Source organism: Neophocaena asiaeorientalis, unplaced genomic scaffold (genome assembly GCF_003031525.2).
Source record: "Neophocaena asiaeorientalis asiaeorientalis breed wild unplaced genomic scaffold, Neophocaena_asiaeorientalis_V1.1 scaffold540, whole genome shotgun sequence".
In the NCBI taxonomy this organism is placed as follows: Eukaryota; Metazoa; Chordata; class Mammalia; order Artiodactyla; family Phocoenidae; genus Neophocaena; species Neophocaena asiaeorientalis.
In genome coordinates, this window is record NW_020172141.1 from 751,534 (window position 1) to 773,452 (window position 21,919).

Below are 21,919 nucleotides of genomic sequence, written 5' to 3' on the forward strand. Positions count from 1 at the left end.
TATATATATATATATATATATATATATATATATTGCTATTTTTAATATGCACTGTTATATACATATATACACATATATGTTATATAGTTTTTGTTATAATGTATAACGTTACATACAGTTTTGTTCTTGAATACAGAAAACTGCAACACCTAGAATTTTTCTTGCATGTCTCAATTTCCCTCCTGGTTTTTGAAGGACTTCATTTTACACGCGCAAGACTGGCTTAGCCAGGGTGAGGGGGTTGGCGGAGCCCTGGCGGGGAGAGGCTGTCCTCCTGTCACCTGGGCGCTGACTGCATTTGGGAAAGTGCAGATGCCCTCTAGTGGCCGGTGGCAGATGTTCAGGAAGAAGAGTGCAGGCTCATTTAGGGGCCTTTGGAAACTTGCCTGCGAAGCTATTGAGCCTCCTCTTTATAAGCTGCAGTTTGTTACCCAGATCATTATTTTCACTTCTTCTAATTCGATGTCATTTTTTCCCTCTCTTTTGTATGGGTAGTTGCATGGAATCTGCCGAAGGAAAGCGCGTGATACAAAAATATGAAGAAATGCTCTCATTGTTGGAAAAGTAAGCAGTTTCCGGGCCTGGATCGTTCTGCAGACGCAGAGCGCCCACCATGCCCTCTGCAGTTCTGAGTTCGTGCACATTTCTCGGTGGCAGTGAAGTGTCGCTCTGTGTTTTATGTGGGTGCAGTGCTTCAGGGCTGCAAACAGCAGGCCTCCGGGGAATGCAGCTCTAGTCTGGAAATGAGCACTTTTCCAGTGCCGTTTTATTGGGGACGTGAACTCGGCAGAGCTAGAAGTGGGGCGCTCCTCATGGCACCCCGAGATCGGTGTCATGGAAAACCTCAGCAGCTGCTCGCTAAGCGGAAATTGACAGTTGGTGCCGCACAAAGAGACAATAAGTTTAAAAAGTACTTCCTGCATCCGTTAACAGAGAAAGCGTAAGAACGAAGATTTTACATGGGTTCATAGTTGTTCCTTCTTTAAAGCTGCAGTCAGTCTTCTGGGGGAGCAGGGTCCAGACACAGTCTGTGTCTTGCCTTGTAATCTTCTCCTGGTTCAGAAGAGGAGCACCGTACACATTATGATTATAGTTACGATCACACTTAGCATTGTGGAGACATCTTAGCTGGCAGCACCTCCACCTGCCAGGTCACCCAAGTTCTACCCTTTTGACTTCCCAAATATGAGCTTCAAATCTGTCCCCTCCTCTCTGCACCCACCACCCACATTTCACCAGAGATCAGAGGCTCTCGGGCCTGAACTGCTGCAGTGGCTTCCTAAGAGCCTCTCTGCTCTGGACCTGTGCCCCTCAGCGCCCACACTGTCACCAAATCCCCTCTCCTCACATCCCCTGTCGGGGAGGCCTCTCAGTGTCTCCCACCAGCTCCTTTTTACCGTGACCCGAAACGTGCTCCCTGATGCCTGGGCCCTTGCCCTCTCCTCCCTCAGGTGCTCTGTCTACTCACTCTCCCCAGCGCACCGTCTGCTGCTCCCTGCCTCAACCTTCGTCCACGCTGCTGCTCCTACCCGGAACACTCACTCCCCCTCACTGCCCAGCTGCTGCTCATCCTGAGACTCAGTCAAGCATCGCTTCAGCCCCTCCTCCATGAGACCCTCCCTGGCATCCTCCTCATCACCCCCACCCACCCGCCTACCTCTGCCATTCAAAGCCTAATGCCCAGTACATCTGCCTGGGGTTGTACTTGCTGCATCCTTTGTTGACCCGTGGTTGCACCACTAGCTGCGTTTACCATGGGATGTTTATTCATCGTTTTATCTCCCAAGCCCAACACATCAATGTGTAATGACTGAACAGTGAATGTCCGTGAGCCACGTGAAGATTAGCGTGAGAACAAATCTTACCCGATAAATGCTTCCAACATTTACTGAGACTAATCACCACTTCCCTTATCCTCCCAGAAGATCGCATGGAGTCTCTCTTTCTGCTCTCCTCTGATTTAAGCTTTGCCACCTTTAGGAAATGAGGGGTTACCTGCAGGAGCTGACTTGCCCAGCTGAGTCATGACTCTGACTTAAGAATGTATTCAGGTATTTCACTAATAGCATCTTCAATTCCTAAGATATACATAATAAAGGTAGATAGATGGATGGATGGTTGGATTAGATAGATAGGTAGCTATAGAGATGTTATATATATACACATATAGCTGTGTCATTTATGTTATATATATCTATATAGAGATGTATCTTCAGTTAATCATTGCCAGGCATTGGGGAGCTGGGAGGGTGCTCATGAGGTGACCGTCATCTCTGATCCTCACAGGTATGAGACAAGACTCTACGAGGACTGGTGTCAGACAGTATCAGAGAAGTCGCAGTACAACCTTTCCCGGCCACTTCTGAAGCGTGATCCAGAGACAAAGCAGATCACTGTCAACTTTAGCCCACAGGTAAGTCCAAAGGCAGTAACTTCCTCTTGGTTTCTGAAGAGTTTCATTTGACTCTGCTGATTTCAAAGGCAAAAAGTCTTTGTATAAGAATATGCAAAAGCTGCTCAAAAGAACTTGCACCCTGGATTTCTTTTTTGGGATAAATCTTAGGGTGTAATGTTTTCTTAAGTTGTCCACTGTTCACATTTTTCTCCAGGGTCAGCCAGTATATTTGCTTTGATTTTGCACAACAGAAAATATTGCAAAATATCACTTGGTACCATAGTGATACCGTTTGGTACCATAGTTAACTGGGCCTACCTTGAATACACACTGCGGGTGAGGGCTGTTGACTAGATGCTAGAGGGCCAACCAAGTGTAAGACCTGGTTCCTGACTTCCAAGAGCCCACAAGCTAGTTAGAAGCCAGAATCTCAACATGCAAAAGTCTAGTTTCGTTAGGTAGCATATGATAAATCTCCAAGGAGTAGCTTTGGAAATGAGACTAGATTATTGGTTCTCAACCAAAGCAATTTTGTCCCCAAAATGGAGACATTTTTGGTTGTCAAACTTGAAGGGGGTGCCAGTAGCACATGGTGTAAGTAGATACAAACTTCCTACAATGAACAGGACAGCACCCCACAGCAAAGAGTTTTTTGTCCAAAACTGTCAATGGTTCTGAGGTTGAGAAACCCTGCTTTAAATAGAAAGGGTAGAAGACCAGTGGGCTGTAGCAGCCATGGAAAGCTTAATGCTGGAGAAAACTATAACCAAAAGCAAGCCCACATCAGGATGTACATCATTCAGCTTAAAAACTGATGAAAGGTATTGGCCACACCGAGCTAAAGGCAGTCTCCTAGTTCTGTCTTGATGGCATGTTCCATAGGAATGTAGCATAGAAAGAGCTGAAAGCTAAGCTGACAGAATATTGGTTTCTTTTGAGATAATTCCAGTTTAAGTAGAACATCAATTCCCCCTAGAATAAAAGTCAACAAAGGGAGTTGGAGGATTCGTTTCTTCACTTTGGCAAGACATGAGTCTGAGGTTGAACTCATTAAATCCTTGGAGTAATTTTATCAGCATTCGCTTTGAGCAGTATTGAATATTAAATGCCCAAAGAGTTGAGTACCTGGATTACCAACTAGGCTGCAGTCCAGATGGTATGATTGTAGTAATTAAGTCCTTGGTGTAAGACAGTATTGAAGATGGGCCCTCGTCTATATGCTCCGAAGACAAGGACTCTGTCTGCTTCCATGTGCAGCACATGGTGGGTGCTTTACAGGTGTTTGTAGGTGATAGAAGGGAAAGGAGGGAGAGGAAAGGGGTGAGAAAAGAAAAGGGGAGGGGGATACATACCTAAATTATAATGTGAGTCGGGGGAGACGACTACAAACACAACAAGTCAGAGAAGGGCTACGAATATCCCTTGGCTTTCAACCTCAAGCAAAGTGGCAACAGCTATGCTATGAAGAATGAACAGTAACACATTTGTCATTCTAGAGAGACATGATCAAAGCTTTGACCAGGATAAGAATTGTATGGGTTAAAAACATATATATATATTTAGTAATTTGTTATATATTAAATAATTTATTTAAATTATTTAAAATTTTCTATTGTTGGGCATTTAAATATTTTCTCGTTTTATCAATCTGTATTTCATTGATTCTAGGGCACACACGGGTTTTTTATATCTTAATATCTCTGAAAATAGCATGTGTTTATAGTTAAATAAACCACATTTTTTTCTTCCTTAGGTGAAATACTAAAATATTTCTGAATCTGACATAAAATACTACTGATATAAAATACTACTGACATAAAATTTATGACATAAAATACTACTGAATCTTACCATTAATGGCATCTTATATTTGGATAAAATATGTTATAAATAATGCTACAGTAAGCATCTTTAGTTATTATTGCACCGTATTTCTTTGGGATAAATGCCTAGAAAGGGGATTGCTTTGCTAAAGGGTGCTCACATTTTGAGAGTTTTAGCGTATTTTATCAATTTGCTCTTCAGAAAGATGTAACTCAGGCATTCTCCTGCCAGCAAGATATCATTCATTTCTTCAAATCACTTCTAACCTGTTGAACCAAAAACTATGTAATATCTCAATGTTGTTTTAATTTGCATTTATTTGACCACTAGTAAAGTAGAAAGTTTTTCGTGTGTTCATTGGACATTTATCTTTCTTCTCCTGTGAATTGCTTATTCATGTCCGTTGCCCACTTTTGGGTGAAAGTGCTCTCTTTTCCTGTGAGTTTGTCAGACTATTTGTGAAATATCTGTCAGATATTAAGAAATCTGCTGCAAGTATTTTTATCTGTTGAAGTGTGGCATTTTATTATGTGTATGATATTTTATGCATATAAATTTTACCTTTTATTTTCTGGTTGTACATTTGGAATGATCTTCTCTACTTCAATATTATATAAATCGTCCACATTTTTTTCATTTTTTACATTTAAATTTTTAATATCTATTTTGCGCTTATTTCAGTATAAACTCGGAGGCTAAGGTCATTTCCCTGCTAAAGGATTAGCATTTGTCTTAACCCTGAGTAGGGTTATCTGGGCAGGAACAAAGAGCTGGCCCAGAGCCACTGGAAGGAGAGTTGGGAGCCCAGTTGTCTTTTCCTTCTCAGAGAAGATTTAAGGAACCAGTAGGAGCAGAAGTTGAGAAAGGACCCAGAAGGCCCTTGGGCCCCTGGGGTTTCCCAGTCCCCATCGATACGGCTGCTATTCGCTGCCACTGAACTACAGCCACTTATGTCGATTCTTTTCTCCAGCTGATTTCCGTGCTGAAAGAAACGAGGTATCTTCAACCCCAGCAGATGATGCACGTCCCTGAGACAGCAGCAGCCATGTTCTCCTCCAGGGAATTCTATCGGCAGCTTGTGGCTAAATTGGAGTTGATGGCAAATTGGTACAACAAGGTTATGAAAACTCTGCTAGAGGTGGAATTTCCATTAGTGCAGGAAGAGCTGCAAAATGTCGATCTCTGCCTGAGAGCTGCAGAGGAGACTCTGAGCTGGAAAACAGAAGGTAACAGGAGACCACCTGGGGTCTGGTGAAAGGTTGGAAGTCAAGATTCTAATCAAGTTGGTAGAACCTCACTTCATTCCCCGGTTAATCTGATCTGGGTTTGAAGCACGAGTCTGTCCTCTCAGATATGCGCCCAATGTAGAGAAGACGAGGAGGAACGGCGTCCCTCTTCTGCCTCCTCTGCGTGCCTGGGAGGTTTAGACAGCTTTGCTGCCACGCTCTGGGGAATTTTCATGAACTCTCCTGCAGTCTCCAGCGTATACTGGGCACTCCATGGAGGAGGATTTTTACTACATTATCATTGTTCCTTACTTTTCTTAACTGGACCATAAACATCTTAAATGAGGGAACTATACATTTACTTTTCTTGTATCCTCCAGCGCAATTCAATAAACTTTCATTGACTGATTAACATGTACAGGGCACCATGTGCAGGACGGTGAGGAGAATATGAAATACAGGGGATGTGACCCCTACCTTCAAAGAGCTCATAACCGAGGCCATAACCAGGGTCATGGTAAGGGGTGGCTTTTTGTTGCAACTAGGAAGGAAAAGGCTCTGATGATTACAAACTAACCTGTGCAGAAAAGTCTTATAAAACCCACAGGTATTAAATCCCTATGTTTTATAGCAACCAGACCTTTCGCTCTACCACTGTAAGCTATTTCAATTAATTCTATCTCTTTTGGGGAACAGGCATTTGGGATTATGTCATTCAGATCACCAGTAGTATTCACGATCTTGAACAAAGAGTTCAGAAAACGAAAGACAACGTGGAAGAGATTCAAAACATCATGAAAACATGGGCGTCGCCAATATTTAAGAGAAAAGATGGGAAAAAGGAATGCCTTCTCTCTATGGATGATCAGCATGATCGAATGGAAGAATATTACAGTCTTATCAAAGAATCTGGCTTTAAGATTCATGCCCTTGTGCAGGTAATAACCAGCCTCTCAGACACACATACCACCAGTACAGGGAAAGCATCATGAAGTGTGTTTGGGTGCTAGAAGTGATTTGGAAATTAGAACAATCAGTAGATGCTGTGTCTTCTGCAGTCAGGGATAGAAGTTAAAACTGATGGCAAAAGAGCTACAAACTAATGGATGGGGAGCATGTCAAGTCTCATTCTGGTATCAGTGTGTCAAAGTTAATACGATCTTAATAGTGACACCACTTAGTCCTCACACGGCTTAACATCCTGCACCAAACCCCTAGGGGGCAGAAGGAGATGCCAAGGACAGAATCCTAATTTATCCACTGCACTAACCACCCCGAACTCGTCCACACAACCTAGTGTGGCCCTGAAGCATCATCCTCATAGCCCAGCTCTGCAGAGCCTGGAGATATGCAAGACGACTGTGGTGTCCCTGATGCACTGGGTAAAGAGAAGGAAAGATGCAGAGTGCTGCCCTTCATGCAGGAAGGCTCTGCCCCGCGTTGTGATCAGGGCAAACCTTGTGTCTCATCATCCAAGACTGGACGAGGGAAAAGAGCTATAAATGGCCACCAGCTCCCGCCCTACTGAAGTAGCTGTGGGGTAGTTCTCCTGGGTTGATCTCATGCACAGAGTCAGTAATGAATCACAGTTGTTATCTTTGGGTTTTCTGTGGGTTGAAACACAATAAAATGTTGTACTTTTGACCTTTTAAATTTTCTTTATCTGTTTTCTAGCTTATCAATTTCTGTTATTTATCATTTCTTTCTTTCTGGTTAATTTGGGATTAGTTTGCTTCTCCTTTTTGTCTAGCCTATAAGGGTTGAAACTTAGAGTTGATTTCAAGCCTTTCTTCCTTTCTACTGCAAGCATTTGATGATATAAATTTCCCTCTTAGCAGTGCTTCAGTTGCAGTCACAAATTTGGTCTGCCTCATTTTCATTATCATTCAGTTTTAATTATTTTTCTCTTGTGATTTGTTCTTCAACTCAGTGGTCGTTTAGAAGTATGTTGTTTCATTTCCACAGATTTAGGTCATCTCTGGATAGCTTAATGAAATTGTTATCTAGTTTAGTTCCATTATGGGCAGAGAAAATACTCTGTAAGATTTCATTTGTTTAGAATTCATCAAATCTTGTTCTATGATGTAGAATGTAGTCTACGTTATTGGATGTTCATTGTGCAATTGACAATGTTTATTCTTCCATTGTTGGGTGTGACGTTCTATAAAATATCAATTAGTTCAAAGTGGTTGATAGTATTGTTCAGATGGTCTATATGATTTCGCAGTTTTTTGTCTATTTGTTCTACCAGTTACTGAAGCTTAGAATGTTAAAATCTCCACCTATGATTTTGGATTTGTCTGTTTTATCCTTTAGTTCTTTCAGATTTTTCATCAAGTATTTGAAGCTCTGTTAGTAGATGCAAACACATTTATAATTACTGTAACTTCCTGATGAATTGGCCATTTTATCACTATGAAATTATTTTTATTTCTAATAATACTCCCTTGTCTTGAAGTCTTTTTTTCTGATAATTCTATTGCCTTTCTTCCAGATTCACTATTCCTACTTTTTGCATTGTCCGTCTTTTTCCACCCTTTCACATCCAACCTATTTGCTTCTTTGGATTCAAATTTCTTCTCTTATAGACAGCATATAGTAGAAACTTACTTTTCTACATCTAACAACTTTGCCTGTTAATTGAAATTTTTAGGTCATTACACTTAATTGATATGGTTGGATTTAGCACCACTGTTTTGCTATTTGTTTTCCATTGGCTTCATCTCTTTTTTGTTCCTCTGCTCTTCCTTTCCCACCTTCTTGTTATTAATTGTATATTTTCTAGTATTGTATTTTCATCTCTCAATTGGCATTTCAGCCTTTACCTTGTTGCATCACACTTGCAGTGGTTGTTCTAAGTTTTAGTAGGTCTCTTGAACTACTCACAATCTACTTAGAGTTTTCCCATGAAATATAGGAACCTAGCAACAATTCAAACCGCCCAGGCATCTTTTATAGTGTTGGTGTGTGTGCATGTGTGTGTTTGTGTGTGTGTATAATATACCCCACAACAGAGTATTACAATTTTTTGTTTTAAAAGCTTTGGGGAAGATATTTATAGAGTTTTGTATTTACCCACATAGTCACCATTTCCAGATTTGTTTTTCTTTTCTGTAGAACTAAGTTACCATCTATGGTCATTTCTCTTCAGCCAGAAGAGCTTCCTCTAGTATGTCTTGCAGTTTAGGTCTGCTGATGACACGGTCTCTCAGTTTTTGTTTATCTGAAAATGTCCTTATTTCACCTTTGTTTTTGAAGAAGAGTTTCACAGAATATAAAATTCAGTGTAGACAGTTCTATTTTCCTTTCAGGAGTCATTTCATTGTCTTCTACCCTCTAAGGTTTCTGATGAGAAGCCAGTGTACTGTGTATCTTTGGTCCCCTTTTTTCTCAGGCTCCTTTTAATAGATTCTTTTAAAATAAATTCTTTGTATTCTTTTCCATTCAACTACGATGTGCCTAAGTACGTTTTCTTTATATTCAGCCTGCTTGGAGTTTGTGAGGTTTTAAATCTGTTTTTCACCAAATTGGGGGGTGGTGGTGGCGGTTAATCAAATTACAACATTCTTGTCTAATAATTCCAACATCTGTTTTATTTTCTGAGTCCTTTTTTTAATGTGAAGGAGGTTTATTTTTGTGTCACATAAGTCGAAGGAATAGGCACTCCAGGATTGGCGTGGCAGCTATTTTCTGAGTCTGTTCTTAGTGATTATTTTCTCTCTTGGTTAAATGTCACATTTTCCTGCTTCTTCGCATGTCTAGTAATTTTTTATTATATTCTAGTCATGTTGGATGCGACTTTAGAATCTGGATGTTATTTCCCTTTTAAAGAGTTTGTGGTTTTGTTTCGGCAGGCAGTTACCTCACTGGTGGGTCAGCTTGACCCTGTTGGGGCTTTATGTTAAGCTTCCTTAGGGAGAGTCTAAAGAGGCCTTGCTCTAGAATAGAGCTCTAATCCTAAAGCACTGCATTTCTGGAGTCTCAAGTGAAGTCCTGGGTTATCTGTGAAGTCTTTTCATTATTTCTGATAGAACACAAACATCTTCCAGCACTATATGACCTTCACAAGCTCCATTCAGCTTAGAGCCCCCAGTAACTGTTCTCTGCCAGGCCTTGCAGAATCTTGCCCTAAATATGCACAGCTTAATCCTCAGTCAGAGATTCAAAAGGGCTCAGCAACCTCAGCAGTCCCAAACCCCCGTCTCTGTCTTTTCTGCCCAGCAGGAACGATGCTCTAATTGAGGTCCACTTTCCTATGCCATGGTTTGGAAAGTGCCTCTAGGTAGAAAGCCAGGTAGTTGTGAAGCTCACCTTGAATATTTCCCTTCTCTTAGGGATCACATCCAGTTACCCAAAATAATTATTTCTTGTATCCCGTTCTGTAGCTGTTTGTAGCAAAAGGGAAAGTCCAATCTCATTCCTCTGTCTTGGCTAGGATCAGAAACTTGAGCTATTTCTTGTTAGTTTACAGAAAATTCTGACACGTTTGCTCCTTGTACCATAGTAGATTTGAGGTGAAAGGTATAGATAGCTATGTTGATAGGGTGACAGTAGGAAAGAGATAAAACAACTCTACAAGGCAGTCATAAAAACTAAACTGTAGAAGCAAACAGACATAACATTTTAGTAACACCTAAGAGAAACTCTGGATTGTCACTGTGTTATGATTTGCATGATGACGGACTCTCATTAAATCTTTAATCTACTTAGGAAGGAAAGGTATAGGTAATACACTTTAGAAATTTTAGAGTTTTGACATTTAAAAGCAGAATCATGAGATTTACAATATGGCAGTGTTTCCTAAAGGGGTAAGCGTGAGTCACCTAGAACATTTACTTTTGCAAAGTGGTAACCACGTTCTTTGAAGATGTAAGATAAATGGAAAGTTGCTGTAAAAAGGCTGAATGATGAGTAAATGGGACATCTGTACTTGCCATACCACCAGGTCGGTGACTGTATCATGTAAAAGGAGGGAGAGAAAGCCTGTGCATTCCTTTCTGTGTGTACATTTTCTAATTCACTCAGTATGATAAAGGTTTTTAGTTAATATTAAATGCCAACAACAAAACACTCCAGCTCATTTCTTTTTTTAAATTTATTTTATAGAAGTACAGTTGATTTACAATGTTGTGTTAATTTCTGCTGGACAGCAAAGTGATTCTGTTATATATATTAATATATATATTCTTTTTCATATTCTTTTCCATTATGGTTTATTACAGGATATTGTAGTTCCCTGTGCTATACAGTAGGACCTTGCTGTTCATCCATCCCATATAGAATAGCTTGCATCTGTTTATCCCAAACTCCCAATCTATCCCTCTGCCACCCCCTTCCCTCTTGGCAGCCACAAGTCTGTTCTCTATGTCTGTGAGTCTCTTCCTGTTTCATAGATATAATCATTTGTGTCATATTTTAGATTCCACATGTAAGTGATATCATATGGTATTTGTCTTTCTCTTTCTGACTGACTTCGCTTAGTATGACAATCTCTAGGTCCATCCATGTTGCTGCAGATGGCATTATTTCATTCCTTTTTATGGCTGAGTAATATTCCATTGTATATATGTACCACATCTTCTTTATCCATTCATCTGTCGACAGACATTTAGATTGTTTCCATGCGTTGGATATTGTAAATAGTGCTGCTATGGACATAGGGGTGCAGGTATCTTTTCAAATTAGAGTTTTGTCCAGATATAGGCCCAGGAGTGGGATCCACTCCAGTTCATTTCTAAGGATTATCCAGGAAATGCTTTACTTGCTTGAACCCCAGATTTCTTATGTCTTGAATTATAATGCCCTCTACCGTTAGTGTTCCTTCTTCTGCCCACCCGACTTCTGCTCTGATGCAACTTCCTCCACAGCCATCAGTCAGCATCTGTGAAGCACACATTGCATCCATCAGCGTCCCTCCTGAGAAGGTGACCTGACCCCATCCTCCTTTCTCAGGGAGAGGATGAGGCTCCACACTTCCTTCATGGGTTAACTTTGTGTTCCTTTCAAGCGAGGGTTATACCCATTAGACAGAATGGGTTTGTTACACACGTACAGGCACACCTCATTTTAATGTGCTTTGCTTTACTGTGCATTCACAGGTATCGCATTGTTCTGTTTTTTTTTTCTTTAATTGAACCCTGCATCACAAGTCTATTCATGCCATTTTTCTTTTTGTCACCTTTTGGTAACTCTCACGGTATTTCAAACTCTTTCATTCTTGTTATACTTTTACGGTGACCTATGATCAGTGATCTTTGATACTATTGTGAAACATTATGACTTGCTGAAGGCTCAGATGATGGTTAACATTTTTTAGCGATAAAGTATTTTTAAATTAAGGTATGAACATTCTTTTTTTAGACATGGTGCTGCACACTTAAGACTAAAGTACAGTGTAAGCATAACTTGTATATGCACTGGGAAACCAAAAACTTTGTGTGACTGACTTTATTGCAATATTGGCTTTATTGCAGTGGTCTGGAACCAAACCCACAGTATCTCCAAGGTCTGACTGTAACAGAAAATTCTTCATAACAGTGCAATTTTTCTCCATGTGTTCTTTTCATTCCCATTAATGATAATAAGACCAGTCCTCCCATATTATTAAACATGGTTTATATCCATTCTTCTTTATTTTGTAGGAAAACCTGGGTCTTTTCTCAGCAGACCCAACCTCCAGTATTTGGAAGACTTATGTTAACTACATTGATGATATGTTGGTAGATGGATTCTTTCTTGCCATTGAGTGCTCCCTCAAGTATCTCCTGGAAAATACTGGTATTTACTGGCTTATGGATGTGGTTTATTACTGGGAAGGTAACATTAATAGCATCTGTTGAGTTACAGTGAAGTGCAATTGAGTGCTCTGTGACTTTTCACAAAGTATAGTGAACATTTTGTGAATTATAACAAAGGCATTGCATTTCTAAATTGTCCAGCGATAAAAGACGTCTCTCTCTTCAAAACTCAGATGATAAATCAGGCTTTAAGATAGTGAAGCCCATAGCAAAAGCAAAAATATAAAAGCCAATTCAGTCTAAATGAAGCTCCAGTGAGGAGGAGTGAGTAAGCTGGAGCAGTTCCACCTGGACTTGACTCATAGCAGTGGGAGGGGACATTCCCTGCCTTCAAGCTGAATGTACTGTATCTCTGTGGCCTTTTGAGAACACAGGGAGGTTGTAGTAGCCAGCTTACATGGAAGAATCAAGTTTTTCTATGTAAAAAAAGTCAGACAAGAAGCTGGGGGAGAGGTAGCTTTTAGAAGGAAAGGGAATGTCAAGGAGGCAATGGGCATTCTTTGAAGCTGTTAAAAGATAGCCAAGGGCTTTGAATTTATGGTCCATACACAGAGTCAAAGATTGTATAGTAAAGGCTAACCTTGGTATGTAAGGGATGGGATGGAAAGGGCAGAAGAGTTCAGGAATCAAGTTGAGTTACACCTTTCGCATTCTGGTAGATTCTGAGGAGCTCAGCGAGGGTGAAGGATGAGGTGAGGATGAAAAAAAAAAAAGAACTTAGTCCATTGAGCCCAAACCAAGGAAAGAAATCAGATGCAGAGTTAAAATAGGTGGGCTGAGACCCATGTCCAGATATCCAGCCCATGCAAGAGGTTGACAGCGCAGAGAGGAGCAAGGCCAGCGCTGGGTGTAGCTCAGATGGGCAACACCCACCCTCACCCCCACCCCGTGGTCCTGGTAGGTGGAGTGACTGAGGTCAGAGGCAAGGTCTTTGCTTTCATGGTGCAGGGTGCTCCAGATTAAGGAGATACAGAAGCAGGAAATGGGCTCTGACATAGTCAACAAGGCAGGGAGGTCACCTTCTAGAACCTGGGGCATCGAACACAGGCACCAAGACTGGAAAACTGGTTCCTAGGGACCAGCGCCAACGGTGCTCATCTTAGTGAACTGACCAAACCTCCTCTGATACTGGAGGTTGGGGGTCCCGTCACTTAGCCCTCCTCTAGATTTAGGAAGATACCCCAGCCACACTTGAGTGCAGGCACTGCATAAGGGACTCACCCTAGGCCAGTGTCTATCCAGCCCTCCTGATCTGGGCTGTCCGATGTGTCACTTGTCCTCCTCTCATGAGGAGAAGAGCGTGGGAGCAAGAGGATGGGGACAGGGGATGGTAGCCAAAGTCACCTTCCCTCCATGGAAACGGGGGGAAAGGGAACACATTTCCTTCACAAAATAGAATGGGCAGGAGCTGGACCTAGTGGCTGCCTGAGCAGAGGAGCTGTAGATAACATTAAAAGGCGCTGGTTACCAAGGCAAGGTGAAGGAGCCTGAAGAGAGTGGCCTCTAAGAGGAAAATCACCATGACCCTTTGCCATAGCCCAGGTGGACAACTTTATTCCCCTGGTCCACCTTACCATTTCCACTTCTCGTGTTTGGTCAAACCAATACTATTCCCATGGCTTGGGCTGGCCTCCCAGCCATCTCTCAGAATCCACACCCTGCCTGGGTTAAATGCTACCCACTCTATCCGGAAGCACTCTTCCTCTTCTCAATTCTTAAAGCGATTTGCTTGTACCAGGGGCGTGGAACCACCAGGACCCTCCGACTTGTACAGTAATTATGTTGCCATTGCATCTAACATAGGGATTCGGTTCGTATGTCGGCACATAGGGCAAAATCTCATATAGTAACATGTTCTTGAAAGTCTTTTAAATCCTTTAAACTATATGCAACCCAACCTATTAAATTATAAATACCTAATGCCTGTAGGAATACAGAATATATCATGAGTACATATACAAAGCATAATTTTACTGATTTTTAAAAAAATTACTCTATAATAATAGTATAGGGCTTCCCTGATGGTGCAGTGGTTGAGAGTCCGCCTGCCGATGCGGGGGACGCGGGTTCGTGCCCCGGTCCAGGAGGATCCCACATGCCGCGGAGCAGCTGTGCCCGTGAGCCATGGCCGCTGAGCCTGCATGTCCGGAGCCTGCGCTCTGCAACGGAAGACGCCACAGCAGTGAGAGGCCCGCGTACCACAAAAATAATAATAGTAATAATAATAGTATAATTACTGTGATATTGGTAAACTTGCACTTCCTTAAGTCAAATGTGCACTGGATGGGACACTCCTGAGTCCAGTAATGCAGATTTATCATCCTTACAGTTTTGAAGGCAAAGCCTTAGTCTTACATATCTTTGAGAGTCCCACAGTTTTTTAGTTAGGGAGAATGGCTAAGCAGTGGTAAGAAGGATGCCATCAATAATGTGGCTTAAAGGACATGGAAGTCTGTCCCCCGGGTTCTAGTCCAAAGCGAGCACTCCAGGTTAGTTGCAAGTTCCTTCCGTCCTGTGGTTCCACCGCTTTCTAGGGCCTGGTCTTCATTTCCATGGTTGAGCCGGGTCACTGTTGCATGCTGGCCCCAGCCTGTGGGAGGGCAAAGAGAGCACAGAGGAGGCCCTCTGCTGCCTCGTGGACCGCAGCCCAGAAGTGGCACCTCTTCCCACATACCACTGGTGAGGGAATCACATTGCCCTACCTAACTGCAAGCCTGCCCACTTATACCTCTATTTCCAGGGAAGAAAGGATAATGGATTTCCATGAGTAGTCTCCACTGCCCGTGATGTCCAGCACGCAGCAGTCTCCTAAATACTTTTACAATCAAAAAAATGTATGAAAATAAGTGGTTATTAATAAGAGTCTAAGCATTTATTTTGTACTTGGGACATCTTGTTCCATATTATATTTTGATTTAAATTTAGCAAGACAAGTTAGTCTAGCAAGTAATCAGGGTTTGTTAATCATTTATACTGTTTTTAAAAATCTTATCACTGCAGGACTACAGAATTAAAATAAGTTCTGTTTTTACAGAAAAGGAGCAGAAGGGATAGGATTGTGACTTTTTTTTTCACGCCTACACGACGTTGGACAAGCACACCCTTGTTCCCCTAGTGGCTGCCAGTGGGGAATGGCCTGGTTTGTGCACAGGAAGAAATCAGCTGCTTCCGAGAAACTGGCTTTGCAAAATCAACCTCTTCTCAATCAGAGGCTGTACTGCCTCCCAGGAGATGTTTGGGAATGCGGAAGGGGACTGGCTTGGGTTGATCAGTCACTAGGACGTGCTCTCTGAGGACAAGGAGAGTAAATGTCCTGCAATGCCCAAGATAGCCCTGCACAAGAATTAGCCTGTTCCAAATGTCAGTGGTTCCCCTGTCAATAAACACTGCAGGACTGCCACCCTCACCTTTTCTGGGGTGTTAACAAATTTTACATTTCCATTTTCTTATACCCAAACAGCTCATCTAAAGGAAAGAAATGCTCTGAGTGCTTTTAAAACAGTATTGCATTTTGCCTACGTTACCCATTCTCTGTTTTCTTTGTTTTTCAGAATGTAAGGCAGGACTCACCCCGATATTTGAAGCACAACTGAGCTTAGCCATCCCAGAATTGGTTTTCTGTCCGTCTCTGGAGCCTGGAGTGAAGGGTGGCTTCTACGACATTGTTGAGGGTCTCATCACCAGCATTTTTAGGATATCGTCCTTGGTTCCGCGGCTTTCCCCTCAAAACGGCTCTCCCCATTATCAGGTACTGGATCTGCAAGCATCCTGCCCTCCCATCAGATCTGGAGCCCCCTGTGAAGTGCTGGTGTCACCCGCCTGGTTTTGTCTTGCTCCCCTAGGTTGACTTGGAGGCCATGCCTGATCTGGCAGGCATGCGGGGCGAGCTGATGGGGCGGGTGCAGGGCATGATGACCCTCTGCCGCGGCTATCGGAGCACCCTCAGCCAGTATTCCTACCTCTACGTGGAGGACCGGAAGGAGGCTCTGGGTCAGTTTCTGCTATATGGGCACATGCTCACAGCAGAGGAGATGGAAGCCCATGCTGAGGACGGCATTCCAGAGAACCCGCCCCTGCTCCATCAGTTCAAAGCGCAGATTGACTGCTACGAAAAGCTCCATGAAGACGTGAGCAGGCTGGAGCCCATCCAGGTGTTTGACAGCTGGATGAAGATTGATGCGCGGCCCTTTAAAACGTCTCTGCTGAATATAATTAAGAAGTGGAGCCTCACGTTCAAACAGCACCTTGTGGACTACGTCACTCACAGGTAACACGGTCCTGCTAGCTTCCCGGGCTGTCAGGAACACCATGTATTTAATCTTCTTCACATTTTTCTCCATGGGTTCTTGGTTAAATTAAAAATTAAAACAGCGGGTTGGAGGTTCCAGGCTTTTGGACACCAGCAGTAACGTTAGTCCTGCCCTCTCATTTGTTCATCAGACCTGGCCTCTTTCTGTTTCGTTTTCCATTTGGTGCCCAGTGTGCGGAAGGCACTCAGTAAGTGGTAAATAATGTTAGAGACAATAATAGCAGATCTAACCTCCCTTCACAGCTCTGACTGTGAAATCTCTTTAAGCCTGAGAAGCAGAGGGGGTCTAATGGGCTTCTTAGATTTTATTTCTCCCACTTACTCCTTGTCTCAGATTATCCAGCTGTGAAGCACGGAAGCCCCTAAATCTACACACCCCTGATGCCTGCCAGTGCCACTCTAGCTGTGTGACAGATTGGATATGAAACTCTGTCTGTTCCACCATAGACCTAGACCACCCAGCCCAGCACCAGGCTCTCTAAGCCAGAGCACCAACCTCTAGATAAATAATCAAGTTGGTTAATAGTCTCTCTGTTACTTCACCTTAGCCTTGTCCTCACAGGTCTGCCACAGGCAGAATCTCAGCTCCCAGCCCCTCCCCACAGAATCCTATGGAGTGCCATGGTCCCTCTGTTCAGTGATGGGCCTTTGGTGTATTAGCTGATGCTGCAGGGGAGCCCTCTCCAGAGTTTGGTGCTGGTCTTGCTTGCTGCTCAGTGATGTGGAAGGGAGACAGCCAAGTCGAGAATGCATCTATCTACAAACAAATTCTGAGAGACTTTGCAAGGGTGATGGTTCTCCACTCTAGAAAAGCCTCAGAAAATCATTTTGGGATGCTTCAAACAGGGCTTTCCAAGTGTTGTTTAAGAAGCAGCAGCCAGTTTCCCACACTTGAGAGTCAAGGAAGGGAAGCAATGGTGGCAGTTGGGGAGGTGGCAGTGTTGCCCCTGAATGGAGTACAGTTGAGGGGACAGCTCTGTGCTCTGTGGTCCCTCTCCATTAGCAGGTCTGGTGACCCAAGGACATGGGGACATGTTTCAGATGCAGATTTTATTATTATTTAGGTATGGCAAGGCCACAAGATCGGGAGATGACTGCTATTGAAAAGATAGTCTGTTAGATCCCAAGAGGAGGGGGGCACAGCACACCATGCAGGGCCAAATGGGGGGCACCAGTGTTAATCAGGAAGCAGAGGGAGTGAGGGGAAACATGGGCAAGAGCTTTTATTACGGCTTCCATGGAGAAGAATGGGCAAGACATTCTTCTCCAGGTTTAGGAACAGGTTTAGGATTGTCTAGTTTTTTAAATAATTTTAACAGGCTCTGGGATGTAGGGGCTGTCTTTTGTTGTCTGGTACCTGGCTGTGGGATTATAGGGCAGGTGAACTGTGGCCTGGAGAATGAGAGCCAGATGGAGGAGGTGGTTGGGGATATGGACTTTGGATTGATTGGCTTGCATTTGAAAGGCACAGTCAAAAGCAGGTTGTTTACTATCTCTAGGAACTGGCTAACCCTGGGAGGGTCAGTCCCTCCAGGGCCTACAAGGCCCCAAATGTCAGAGCATCCAAAACACAGGGTTGATACAGGGCATAGTTACAGCAGCTTCCATGTGTCCCTACCAGGTGAGACTTCACAGGATGTAACAGTTGTTTTAACAGGAAAACACATGATAGAGCACTGAGAAGGCCTGAGTCCTCCTTGAACCCGTTTCCTTGTCTCTGAAAGAAGACAGTTTGACTGGATTCCTGTAAGGTGCCTTCCAGTTTTAATAGTTGGTGATCCATAAACTGACTACTTTGCTACACTTTGGAAGAATGTCTCATTGTGTTCTCAAAGATTAGATAAAAAAAAAGAAATAATAAGAATAATAAAAAACATTTATTATTGAGTGTCTACTTTGTACCTTGTAATTCTGTGATTTCCACCTTCTCTTAGTAGGTGTCAGGATTAATCCCACCTTGCCTTACATAAGTACTTTATTTACTGACAGAAATCCAATCCTTCATTATCATCTGTCTTATTCAGCTTGGACTGCTATGATATTGTGATTTGTAATAAGACATACATATTGGATTGACCAAAAAGTTCATTCAGGTTTTTCCATAAGATGCATGGGAAAACCCGAATGAACTTTTTGGCCAACCCAATATTTGGTCTTCGTCCCTGTTTCTGGCAAAAGCTCCTATAACTCTTGTATTTCCTAAGTGGTGAGAGCCATAAGGGTATCTTTTGTTCTGTTAATGGTAACTTTTGGACCTCACCTATGGATGGGAGGTGGTTGTCAGAACAACCAACCATGTGATTAGAGGTTGAAACTTTTAGTCTTATTCCCCAGAACTCCAGGGAGGAGAGAGGGGCTGAGGATTGAATCAGTCTCCAATGGCTGATGGTATAATCAATCATACCTGTGTAATAAAGTCTCCATAAAACCCAATAAGATAGGGTTTCAAGAGCTCCCAGTTTGTGAATGTGTGGAGATTCGGAGGAGTGGTGCATTCAGAGAGGGTATAGAAGCTCCACATCCTTTCCCATACCTTGCCCTGTGCATCTCTTCCATCTGGCTGCTCCTGAGTTATATCCTTTTATAATAAACCAGTAATCTAATGAGTAAACAGGTTCTCTGAGTTCTGTGAGCCACTCCAGCAAACTAATCAAATGCAAGGAGGAGGTCATTGGAACCTCTGTCCTATAGCTGGTCAGTCAGAGGCAAGGTGACAACCTGGACTAGTGTTTGGGTCTGAAGGGGGTGAGGCAGTCTTGTAGGACTGAGCCCTTAACCTATGGAATCTCCAGGTAAATAGTGTCAGAATTGAGTCAAGTTGTAGGACAGGCAGTTGGTGTTGGAGAATTGCTTGGTGGTGTGGGGTGCCCCCCTACCCACCCATAGGCACTGGAATTGGTATTAGGATCCTTGTAGCTGCCATAACAAAATACCACTGACTGAGTGACCTGAACAACACAAATTTATTTCTCACAATTCAAGAGGCTAAGAGGTCTAAGATCAAGATGCCAGTCAATTTGATTCCTGGTGAGAGCTCTCATCCTAGCTTGCAGACAGCCATCTTCTCACTGTGTCCTCACATGGCCTTTACTCAGTTCCTGTGCACAGATAGAAAAAGAGAGATCTCCCTCTTCCTTTTCTTATAAGGCCACTAATCCCTCATGGGGGCCCCACCCTGATGACCTCATCTAACCATAATTACCTCCCCAAAGGCCTCAGCTCCAAATACCATCACAAATGGGGAGTTGGGGCTTCAACATACGAATTTGTGGGAGACACAGACATTTAGTCCATAGCATCATCTTAATTCTCATCCCCATTCAGCTGCTTATGCCCTGATCTTACTCAGTCCCACCCTTGCCCTTGCAAAGCCCTCCCCTGTGCTCTTCCCCTGGACCTCAGGATCTTGCATCAGCAAAGTCCACTGTCACTTTGTCTTCTCTCATCCTTTTTTTGCTCTAACTGAAGCCCAGCTCTCTCCCAAGGATACTGCTTTCCTGCAGCCCTCCCAAGTAGGGCTGATTTTTCTCCTATATCCTTCTTACCACTGGGCCTAGAGGTAGATGGGCCTAGATTTTTCTCCTATATCCTTCTTACCACTGGGCCTAGAGGTAGATGAGATTGTAGCTTCATTGCAGCTTCCAAACCATTCCACCTGGTCCTCCCTCAAAATCTCTGGCTCCACTGGAGTGAATTCTATCAGACAGTAAAACCTGCCACTTGTCCCACAGTCACCTGCCAAGCCCTTAGCCATTCCTCCCCTTCGTTGCAGGTCATGTCATCTGGCTCAGTCTCCCTTTCCCATCCTTCTGCTGATAATCATCCTCAGTGACTCAGCGTCCACATGGAGCCTTCATTATACCTGCCTCTCATTTTCTTGACCTCTCCCTCCATTGCCATTTCCTTCCGCCGTACCTCTGCTATCTAATTCTGTGTTGTGCCCTCAGTGGCATGGAAGGAAAGATGAGCAAGTACTTGCTTCCCCTTCAAAATCTCAGGTTAAAGCATTCCATTCTCTGACCACCACTTGGTATCTTTCCAGCTCACTTACTTGGCAACGGTGCCATGCAAAGTTCTTCAGACTCATCAGGATTTCCAATCCATTGGTCGCGATGCTTTATCGGGATAGCTCAGTGTTTATCACCCTTGCTCCCCATTCCCGTTCCCACCTCATAAAACCCTGACTGTTTAAACTCAGTGCTCCACGCCTGCACCTGAGCAATTCATCCTTGATGAAGGAAAAACAAACCAGTCTTCTGACCAATCTCATATTAAATTTATGAACATAAATTCTTTTATGAACATTTTCATAGATTCTTCCCAACTCCCATAGACTCTTCTTTTCCTCTCTCCTTAAACCTCAAATATCCTCTCTGCCCTTATAGCCTTGCCTCTCATTTCACTGAAAAATTAGAACCAATCACAAGAGAGCTAACTCACCTTTCATCAACAGATCTACCAACCTACCTGCATTTGAAGCCATACATTCAACTACCTCTCCTGTTACAGTGAATAAGCTGATTTTCTAAGTCCAGCCTCTTTCTTCTCATCTACTCGAGAACTTACTTCCTTAAATATTCCCTATCAACAACACCATCTATTTTCATACATTTTCCACAGCATGCAAATATATTGTCACATCTGGCATCTTAAAAAAAAAGAAAGGAACACGGTCCCAGGAGTCCTTCCAGCTACAGCATCATTTCTGTGTGCCCTCCTTCATAGCAAAATTCCTCAAAAGTTGTGTCTATACTTGATCCCTTTACTACTTCATCTTCCATTCTGTCTCTACAAGAAATTTTATTATATAATGTAGCATAGGGGCTTCCCTGGTGGCGCAGTGGTTAAGAATCCACCTGCCAACACAGGGGACATGGGTTCGAGCCCTGGTCCCGGAAAATCCCTCGTGCCGTGGAACAACTAAGCCCGTGCGCCACAACTACTGAGCCTGCGCTCTAGAGCTCACGAGCCACAACTACTGAAGCCTGCGTGCCTAGAGCCAGTGCTCCGCAGCAAGAGAAGCCACCACAATGAGAGACCTGCACACCGCAACAAAGAGTAGCCCTGCTCACCACAACTAGAGAAAACCCGCCCACAGCAATGAAGACCCAATGCAGCCAACAATAAATAAAATAAAATAAATTAAGAAAAAAGAAAAATTTTAAATGTAGCATACATATGATTTAGAGAAAAATATTAAAACGAATACTCTCATTTACTTTATCCAGCGAAGAAACAGAACATTAGCTACATTTTAAAATTCCCTTATGTACTCTTCCCTGATTAAATCCCTCTTCCTCCCTACCAGATGTCACCCCTGCCCTAAATGTGAAATAATCCTTCCCATACTTTTTTTCATGGCTGAGTG

General features: G+C 43.0%; 1 protein-coding gene across 1 annotated transcript in view; it reads left to right on the forward strand.

Moving 5' to 3' along the window:
- DNAH9 (dynein axonemal heavy chain 9) overlaps positions 1-21,919 on the forward strand; it is a 301,303-nt gene that overhangs the window by 41,464 nt on the left and 237,920 nt on the right. Inside the window, exons 12-18 of the mRNA XM_024752602.1 lie at positions 496-564; positions 2,287-2,413; positions 5,190-5,445; positions 6,142-6,383; positions 12,087-12,222; positions 15,794-15,990; positions 16,085-16,509. Of these exons, the coding sequence (XP_024608370.1) occupies positions 496-564; positions 2,287-2,413; positions 5,190-5,445; positions 6,142-6,383; positions 12,087-12,222; positions 15,794-15,990; positions 16,085-16,509 (1,452 nt within the window). The remainder of the gene's footprint in view (positions 1-495; positions 565-2,286; positions 2,414-5,189; positions 5,446-6,141; positions 6,384-12,086; positions 12,223-15,793; positions 15,991-16,084; positions 16,510-21,919) is intronic.